The sequence below is a fragment of the Naumovozyma dairenensis genome, chromosome 3, assembly GCF_000227115.2.
Source record: "Naumovozyma dairenensis CBS 421 chromosome 3, complete genome".
Classification (NCBI taxonomy): domain Eukaryota; kingdom Fungi; phylum Ascomycota; class Saccharomycetes; order Saccharomycetales; family Saccharomycetaceae; genus Naumovozyma; species Naumovozyma dairenensis.
This window is the reverse complement of record NC_016481.1, coordinates 576558-587060: the sequence shown is the minus strand read 5'-3', so window position 1 is coordinate 587060 and position 10503 is coordinate 576558. Positions and strand designations below refer to the sequence as shown.

The window sequence follows — 10503 nt, the reverse complement described above, 5'->3', positions numbered from 1 at the left end:
TTCGACTTTACTACCCGTCGGCGAGGTCACGGATACTAGGTATCCGTAGACGAGGTCACGGATATGAGATATCCGTGGTTGAGGTCGCGGATGGTATATCGTCAGATCAAAGAGGATTCCTAGCCTGTGTTTAGTTAGACTAACAAGGAGTTGAATCGAGATCTTCAGTATGGGGTTATCCTATTAGATAGCGTAATCCTGCAGGGTGTGTACGAGCTCTGGGAGAGTCGTAACAACTGCGTCAAGTATTAGATACTTTCTGAAACAAGGGGTTGAGTCAAAGTCTTGAGAAGATCCAAGATCCTTCCAAGGGATATATATAAGAGGCAAGGATATCTTATATACCTGCATATGTAGTTTATGTAATGACATAGAACTAAGTAACGAACGACGAAGTAACTAAGTAATTAAGTACTTTAATAAACACATTCAAACCTTTCAACAACAACAACAAAATGAACAACAATCAAGATATTCACAACAATTTGTCTGAGGACGTAGTCATGTCTGACGATGTCCCCAACGCCTTTACTACATGAAATTTAATATTGTGAAATTACTACTTTAGGTCAAACTCAACTAACCCCGTAAGATATCCGATTAGGATTACGAAATGTTGGCGTCATGCCAAAGGTCACAAAGAAGTATGTTTATTTTATTATTAATTGAGTAATTACTATCACGATATTTATGTGTCGCGATCAGTCAAGTGAGTTATGAATTGTTATGAAGTTTACCAGGTTCGGAGTAATGACCCGAACTACGTTATGCACCATACATGTTTGTAGCTGTATAACGTTTATTGAATTATAATTGAATATCGTTTGTTGAATTAAGTCTAATGCCATGCAAGTGTCATCTTATTATTATTAAGATTGTTTTTGATTGCTGCCATGTCTACGGATTCGGCCGGCCATGCGTACAAGAGTTATGTATTGGGTCGGTTAAGTTGTGTGGTTCTGCTGAGTGTTGACTCGGACGTTCTGGATTAGTCTCTCCTAATCAAACATACAAGTAATTAGATGTCCTGCGCAGCACCTAGTCGAAAGGACTTTGGGAGCGGTGTTCATGATTATGAATTTTGTTTATGCATGCATGACTTCAACGAGATATTATATGAACTTTTAGAATTTATTTGACTGACTAAGTTATTACTTTATTAACATTATCCTAAGCCACAATTGTGTTGAACAACTAGTTGTGTGCCTGTGGAAAGAAGATCCTACTAACTTTATTTTATTTTATTTTATTTCTATTTTACCAATCCAGTGAATCACAATAAAGCTTAAAGCTCAGAATGAACCAAAGTCAGGGAGACAAGTCTATTATCCAATATTATGTTTAGAATATTAAATGTTCCAGAACAAAACAAGATTACTAAGAAGCACGTTAACCAATAGTTAGTCCAGAATAGTAGTAGTAGTTAGTAAGCACGATCATAGATAATTAGAAAGTTGGAGAACCAATAATTAGAAAAGAGGAGAACCAATAAGCAAGAAGAGTAAAGAAATAATAACTAGAAAGGTTATCGACAAGAGAAAAAGAATTTTGGAGAGATTATAAAAGGACCGAAAGTTGAACTAGAATTAGAGGTATTTTAGTTAGTTATTTATATCTCTTTATTAGTTATTATTTATACTATATATAAAGAGATGAACCCGAATCATCTATTCGTTAGAATCCTAAATTCTACTCTCTGCCTTTAAGAAGTTTAGATTTTGATCTATTATCGAACCCATATTTTACAACCCGCTACCCGATATTAATAACCAGATTTCAACTACCATTGCATCTCGGTATACGAGTGCCGCACCCGATAAAGAATGACAGACTTGAAACATGAACTAACTTGAAACATGAACTAACTTGAAACATGATACACACCCAATTACAATATATGAAATTACCCATTGAGGAAATAACTAATGAAGTAGAATAAAACAAACTGACCGATAGAATCGTATACTAGAATCACCGATAATTAAACTAATCAGATACTCGCATACTTAACAGGTCGCTTCCACTGCAAGTCATTATATTAAGTATTTAACTTTAGTATCTCGCCACTGAAACCGCATTGATCCGAGCTCTCAATACAACATAAAATAATAAAAATATGGCTTGGGTAATAAATCAAAATCTAAACTTCTTATAGAATTTAGGATTCTAACGAATAGATGATTCGGGTTGCTCCCTTTATATAGTATAAAAAAAACTAATAAAGAGAAATAAAATCACTAACTGAAATACTTCTAATTCCAGTTCAACTTTCAGTCCTTTTATAATCTTTCACAGAATACTTTTTCTTTAACGTTTCTAACTACGTGTCGATAACTTCTCCTTTGTCAATAGTCTTTCTTACTAGATATAATAGGTAACTTGGATAATACGTGTCGTTTTAGGTTTGTTTCATGTCGGACCTCAATAAACTTTAAACTTCTCTTTTCCACGGTAATTCACTGGATTGGTAAAATAGAAATAAAATAAAATAAAATAAAGTTAGTAGGATCTTCTTTCCACAGGCACACAACTAGTTGTTCAACACAATTGTGGCTTAGGATAATGTTAATAAAGTAATAACTTAGTCAGTCAAATAAATTCTAAAAGTTCATATAATATCTCGTTGAAGTCATGCATGCATAAAACAAAAATTCATAATCATGAACACCGCTCCCAAAGTCCTTTCGACTAGGTGCTGCGCAGGACATCTAATTACTTGTATGTTTGATTAGGAGAGACTAATCCAGAACGTCCGAGTCAACACTCAGCAGAACCACACAACTTAACCGACCCAATACATAACTCTTGTACGCATGGCCGGCCGAATCCGTAGACATGGCAGCAATCAAAAACAATCTTAATAATAATAAGATAACACTTACGTCGCATTCGACTTAATTCAACAAAAGGCAGAATTAGATCTTCAATACAGAATTTTACTGTTAGGTAGAGCAATCGTGCCGGTTATGAATGAGCTCTGGGAGAGCTGCGGCAACTACGTCTATTATTAGATACGCTGTGAAACAGGCAGCTTGGTAAAGTCTTATTGGCTTTGTTATTACTATTAGTAAAAGAAAATATTGTTTATAATATAAATATTGTTATAACGTTTAAGTAATTTTATGTTTATAGATGAATAGTGATGAAAGGAACTTCCACATCTTCACCTTCTTTATCATCGGCACATATTTCTAAGATCATTGTACGAACATGCGATGGTAAATCTGCCTTTGTGATCAATTTAACTAATTCTGTTATTGGTAAATTTAACCTTTCCTTTAATTTCTTTGGAGGGAAAAATGACGCATAAAGCAAGGAAACACCATATGATAACATTGTTATCTCTAGTCCTTCCTTTTTTTCAAAATGCGCTATTAAATCACTCAATCGAATGTCTCCTTGTATATCAAATCTATCCCAAATCTTGTCGTAAGTAACATCATTATATTTGGCTTTTGGTGATGCAATAGGTTCAGAAAATCCGAAAAATGGTAACGCTAAATTGACAAACCCGTTTTTATATTGTTCAATATCTTCGCAACCATAAACGACCTTATAAAGTTCTAAGTTAACTAATCCGGTAACTAGCGATGTTGTTGTGGCAATTGCTGGAATAATACGACCTGCAATAAATTTAGTCTTCTGACGGTCGGCAACTTCAATGAAATAGTTTTGAGCCCTACAATTAGAACAGGCTGTAATGAATTCAATATGATGATTGGTATCATCATCTTTTTCAAATTCAACAGGCTTCATTGAAAATCCAGTTAAAGTAGAAGGTTTAGGGAGTGAAGAAGCTAACATGTCCAATTCGTCACCAACATCATTATTAGCGTTTGGATCTGGATCTTCATCATTAACTTGAATCTTCAAATTAGCATTTGGTGTGAAATCCGGAATTATCATGGAAGATATGACCTCTTTATAATGTTCGACATCTGGGTTGGTGCCTTCATCAGGTAGTCCATAGTTGAATGCACGTAGATTGGCAGCACCGACGACAAAATGGAAATGATCATCATTATCAATATCAAATTCCAATGGAGTTGGTGCGCGTTTAGCACCTGACCAAAATGGTTCACCATTTGATGTCTTAGCATCCTTAGGGAAATTATATAATAATTGCTTAATATCATGATTGAATTTCTTTTCAAACTCTAATCTCGCCCATTGAATACAATCATCGAAATTAGAGGGTCTATTATTCAAAGAATCAGCAATTGATTCCAAAGTTCCTTTAACATCACCACTTTGTTTCATTGATTGTTCAATGAAGTTTGGTTGCGACAGATATACATTAGCATTTTCAGCAGAATCAGCAAAATAACCTTGGAATAATGATTTAGCCCATGCGATAGTATGATCAATTTTATTTGGGAATGAACGTAGAGTACAAAGTGGGATAGATTTTTCCGGTGGATCTCTTGAAGAAGAATAAGACTCTGTTAAACCAGGAATAACAACTTGCGTATTACCTTTAGTACCTAAAGTACCAGATTCTAAAAGGGGTTTTCTATAGAAGACACAACGACGATCAACATACGTACGGGCATCAACATTATCTAATGCGTTTGTAACAAAGTCTAGATTTTGCCAGAATGAATCATTGAAGATGTTTTCTGTTTCAGGTCCAACTTTATCAATCTTTGGTTCAACTTTATTTAGTAAATCTGGATTCATTGCAACAACTGCGTCTGCAGCAACTTCAGATTTGTTTCTACCCACATCTTTAGGTCTGAACAAAAATTGACGATTCAAGTTCGATTTTTCAATAGAATCATTATCGGTTACCACAATATGACCTTCTAATCCCGAGCCAAGACCCATAAGAGCCCAATTTTTAAGCATTTCACAACCGATGGCTCCTGAGCCAACAAGAAAAACTTTAGAATTGGCAACCTTCTTTTGGAAATCAATACCGAAAACAGCAATTTGATTGTCATAACGAGAATTTAAAGGTTTTGTGGTTTCTTCTGTTCTTGGGAATTCTTTTGGATCTGGTAGAGATTCTAAAGAGTCAAAATACATGAATTGTTTCAATGGAGAAAATTTACCAGAACAAGCTTTCAATACTTCTTGTGCAACTAACCCACCAAAAAATGCAATGATACCTGGAATATCACCTCTTGCCTGATAAGCTAATTCTTTGATTAATTTATCGTTTATTTCAGCATCTGCGCCGCCTAAGATACTTGGCTCTTGAGCAGATAGATCTGTGACTAATTTAACTAGTTCATTTGCATCTTCTTCATTCATTGGTCTAGGTAACTGGCCTTGGTGCCTAACAGCGAATTGATGTAAGGCCTGGAAACCCAGATGTAATTGTGGAGTTCTATCAAATTTGGCGTAATCTGCAAATACAAATTCTGGATCATCCAAGGATTGTTGTAAAGTCTTGAAAGAAGTTTTTTGTGGAACTTTAACTTCAGTGAAAATACCGCCCTTTTTATATTGGCCAAATTCAGCTACAGAGCCAATCTTAAAAGCGAAAGGGCCTAGCACTTCAACCTTAAATAACGAGCCATCGTTCAATTTTTCTAAACCTTGTACTTCAGAGAATTTAACATAATTACCATCTTCTAGCCCATGTCTATTATCGTCCAACATAGTAACGGTTCCATCAGATTCGATATCAGAGACCATACCCGTACGTGGTTCTTCACCAGTTGGGTCCAAGATTGTGAATTCATCACCAAAATCAGTGAATACATTACCAAACAACCCTCTTGTTTCTGTGGAAATGAATTTAATTCCTAGGGGATGGCAAAATTCATTCAATTTAACTTTATCTTCTAAATTCACCGTATCAGTGGCAACAATGACTTGAAACTCTTTTAAAGATTCTTCATTATCTATTGATTGTAGAATATTGATTGGGACGTAAGAATTTAATTCTGCCAATTTAGCTTTAGACGCTTGATCTCTTGGTTTTCCAACGTCTGATTCAGTTAGGAAAAATTGCGATGATAAATCTTCAATGGCTACTAAAGCTGGATCATAAATGGTTAAAGATTTAACACCAGCTAAAGTAACATTCTTAGCAATTTCTATACCTAACCCTTTCAATCCTATAATTAAGACGTTAGAAAGTTGCATTTTTAACATGGCCTCTTTACCTAAGACATATAATTGACGAGAGTAAAGACTCTCATCAACTTCTCCGATCTTGTTAGTCATATTTTCTCCTGTGCTTTGGTTGGTATATCTTTACTTTTCAGCTTGAAAATAAAATCAATTAAAACGTTTCTAACTTTTTTCTTATGTAAGTTTTGTTCTTTTGTTAATAATTTATTAATTTTTGATAGTTTTTGCCACCGAAAAAACATCCTTTTCATATGGGCCTGACCTTCGGTGCTTGAAGTAGCCCGCCCATGCATTCTGTTAATGTGTTTTCACTTATTTTTAATTTTCTTCAAAAACCCTATAAGGTTGGGAAACACTGGGACAGGGGGCCGAGAAATATTAAAAGAAAATTCTATTATCGCTTTCTTTTCCTCCTAAAATGTATATTTGACCCAAACCACAATTTTCTTTATATTTACTATAATCTGTTGAACAATTTTAACCCTTACTCAAACAACAGTTACAGGAAATAGGGGTCTAGTAAAATTCTGCACGTAAAGCCACAGACGGACTTTAATGATAGAATCTACACAAAACATGGCCACTGTCTACATCTTGTAAAGAATATATATACTATAAAATGTAGTTCATCGGATACCAAGTTTTTATTTACAAGTTTGGAAGACTCATTTTTTGTTCCATTAATGCTTCAGAGTACCTAGGACTTGTTCGTCATGTTAGTGTCATAGATTTACAGCCCCCAGTTATCTCGATGGAACATTTATGAAGCTATTTATGGTTTCGTACTTCAAAATACTTATCGTAAATTTCATAAAATTCTTTAGCATAGCACGAATAAACCTTGGTAATATTGATACACATTGCTGATTAAAACTGGTATTAATTTTAGGAATGATCTTCATTAAGTTGTTTTCTGAAAGAAAATCGTAGAATAAACTTGATTTACTGTCTCTCAAGAGGTAGAAAGCTGGAATTCCAGCGTTTTTTAGGTCTGTTAAATGTTCCACGCTTTATCTTAACGGTGATACAACAGAACAACGTAGAAAACACTAGCATGCAGCACCTGGATATAAGATGACCCGCTTTCAGTGACGGCCAAACAGATTCAAACTATATATGACACAAACTATATATGACTGCACAGGCAATATGAAAACCCATAACAACTACAAAGCACAATAATTAAAATACAAAAAATATTTAACTATTTATGGAAATGGTTGGGTTCATAGCATTATCGTAAAAGGTGGGACGATGTATTTTCCAAAAAAGAAATACAAAACTGAAAAAATGAAAATATCTTGCGATATAAATTGCAATGAATAAATTATACATTTTTCATTTTCTTCAACTTTCTTTCTCTCTTTCTTTTTCATTTTTTAATTTCTTTTTCGCTTCTTTTATCAAAAGGTTACTATTTTTCCATTCCAGGCAAAAGAAATAGAAGCAATAAATAATCAATTACTAAAGTATAGAACAGCAATGATGAAACTAATAACAGCTTTATCAATTTCAATATTATGTGTGTCCGCTCGCACTGGCACTCTTAACGGGCAGCTCCATTGGAAAGACGAGTCAGTGGGGCTTAATGAGTTGGCAGAATACGAGGGGGAGTTGAAGACTATATTTGAGGAAGTTTGGGAGGAAAACAACAAACACCTGGAAGACAAAAAGGGTGTTATCCCAACATTTGGTGAGGTGTTGGGCAATCTTCAAAAAATGGATATAGGATTTGATTTACCTCTCTCTGTAAAACAAACCTATGTCAACACCACTGATAGCACATTGTTATAAACATATAAGACAATATATATCATAACTAATTAAGAACATATTCCAATGAATACTTCATCGATTCTTTACTTTATATACCAAGTATATTAAATGTAATTGTGTCACCCATCAAACGAACTAAAAGTATCCGTATGTTAAGATACGAGTAACGTAAATCTGGACTCCGCGGCATGATGAGATGTGGTGACCGGCTAAACAGGAGTTAACTCCGTGTGGGGGCCAGTTGAACGGCGTACACACACACACACACATTATAACGTTCCCAATGTATTGCAATTACAATGCAGTTCTAGTATGTAGTCTATATGATACAGGGCGCCTGGCTACTGGAAGTTACTAATCTCCAAATCTGAATAGATAGATTAGATGGGGTATTGTATTAGTTGCGACAAGGTTACCTATATAAAGGGACAGTTCTGATTCATTGATTCCTTCTTTTTGCATTTCATTCAATAATACTTTCCCTCTTCCTCTATTGCTGTATATATTATACCATATACTCTAAACAGATATACATTGAATTAACTATAGAAACACTTACCAATGTCAGAAAGATTGCAATCCATTAAATCTCATCTCTTAGGAGGAAACGATGACTCATCATTACTAACGGAAACAAGACCAGATGATATAGTCATCGTCTCTGCTTACAGATCAGCCATTGCAAAGGGGTTCAAAGGTTCCTTCAAAGACGTCAACACAGATTACCTGCTATACCAATTTCTTTTAGAACTCATTAAAAGATTACCTGATTCATTAAGTAACCACCTAGATTTAATCGACGAAATCACATGCGGTAACGTCTTAAATCATGGTGCAGGTGCTACTGAACATAGAGCTGCTTGTCTTGCTTCCGGAATTCCCTACTCTGTACCATTTATGGCTTTAAATAGGCAATGTTCCTCCGGTTTGACTGCAGTTAATGATATAGCCAACAAGATTAAAGTGGGTCAAATTGATATTGGATTAGCATTAGGTGTCGAATCAATGACCAAAAATTATATGAATATTAATCCCTTGGGTACTGTCTCTGATGAATTGAAAGTTAATAAAGATGCAAAGAAATGTTTGATCCCTATGGGTATTACAAATGAGAATGTTTCCTCCAATTTTAAAGTTGGTAGAGAACAACAAGATGAATTCGCTGCTAGATCGTATCAAAAGGCAGAAGACGCAATTTCAAAGGGTAAATTTAAAAATGAAATCGTACCAATCAGTCTACCCGATGGGAAAGTCGTTGATACTGATGAAGGCCCAAGAGCTAATGTTACTGCTGAAAGTTTAGGCAAAATTAAGCCCGCCTTCATCAAAGATAAGGGAACCACTCATGCCGGTAATTCTTCGCAAGTGTCAGACGGTGTCTCTGGCGTTCTTTTAACGAGAAGATCAGTGGCAAAGCAATTGGGATTACCTATCGTAGGTAGGTATTTAGCTTTCCAATCTGTCGGTGTTCCACCAGAAATTATGGGTGTTGGACCTGCTTATGCTATTCCAAAGGTTTTGAAAAGTATTAATTTGAAGATTGAAAGTATTGACGTTTTCGAAATTAATGAAGCTTTTGCTGCTCAAGCTTTGTATTGTATCAAAAAATTGGATATTGATTTAAATAAAGTTAATCCCAATGGTGGTGCCATAGCCTTGGGCCATCCATTAGGTTGTACTGGGACAAGACAAATTGCTACACTACTAAATGAAATGGAAAAGGGTCAAGTCGGTGTAGTCAGTATGTGTATTGGAACAGGTATGGGAGCGGCGGCAGTCTTTGTGAAAGAATAAGTGAACAAACTGGAAAAACTGGAAGAATTAGATTAAAACATATAAATAGTATAATTAAAACATCTCCTTTCATTTGATGTGATTTCTTTCTTTGTTTTTTTCTATTAACTTACATATATATTTTAATATCTCTTACATATTCTTATTATATTATTGTTATTATCATGTCACCATTTTTACCAATTCCTTTGGATTCTATAAAATACCAAAGTTGAGCAATTATGAAAGATAAATTTGAGCAAGCTTTTTCAAACATTCTTTACAAGAAATATGACAATATTTTGGAACGCTTGAAAAAATCATTGGCTTCATGGTTTTATAATAATTCGACGTTTATTTCTCAGCGGTCCTATCCACATAAGCTAAGTTCTCAAGAACGGTTTTGATCCTTTTTATTTAAGTTACAAAGAAAAGACATATTTCCATTAGGATTGCAAAGAGGTTATTCATTCGCTTTGAACTGAAGGACTTAGGAATACTAAAGAATCAAAATATCCTCAATCCTACTTGGTAGAATTTGCATGAACAAAATTAGTTGGATTAAATAGTGCTGTTTGTAAAGAACTATGACTTCGTGCTCCATGTAAAATTCCTCACCATTACCTGTAGTTGATAAAATATCTCATTTATCATGTTAATGTCCATCTCGTTTTTTTACCACGAAAATGATAACTATATGAATAGGAAAGGTCATCCAGGGAAATTCTGTGTCAGAATTTAATTAAAAGCTCTATGTTAGTGTTTTATATTCAACTCACTCCAAGCCAACTATTCGTACAAGCATTTTTAACTAGATGATGTTACACAGACCCTGTATGCGTGTATAAACCATATACAAAAGGGCCCTGA

At 34.6% G+C, this 10503-nt stretch overlaps 2 protein-coding genes across 2 annotated transcripts; one reads left to right on the top strand and one right to left on the bottom strand.

The window, feature by feature from the left end:
* Positions 1 to 3126: 3126 nt before the first annotated feature.
* UBA1 (E1 ubiquitin-activating protein UBA1) lies at positions 3127 to 6177 on the bottom strand (the record flags this gene model as incomplete). The annotated part of the gene is made up of 1 exon (XM_003669108.1): positions 3127 to 6177. One exon carries the CDS (start codon positions 6175 to 6177, stop codon positions 3127 to 3129), a length of 3051 nt encoding a protein of 1016 aa, XP_003669156.1.
* A 2244-nt stretch (positions 6178 to 8421) lies between these two features.
* POT1 (acetyl-CoA C-acyltransferase) lies at positions 8422 to 9654 on the top strand (the record flags this gene model as incomplete). The annotated part of the gene is made up of 1 exon (XM_003669107.1): positions 8422 to 9654. The coding sequence occupies one exon, from the start codon at positions 8422 to 8424 to the stop codon at positions 9652 to 9654; it is 1233 nt and encodes a 410-aa protein (XP_003669155.1).
* Between the last annotated feature and the right edge of the window lie 849 nt (positions 9655 to 10503).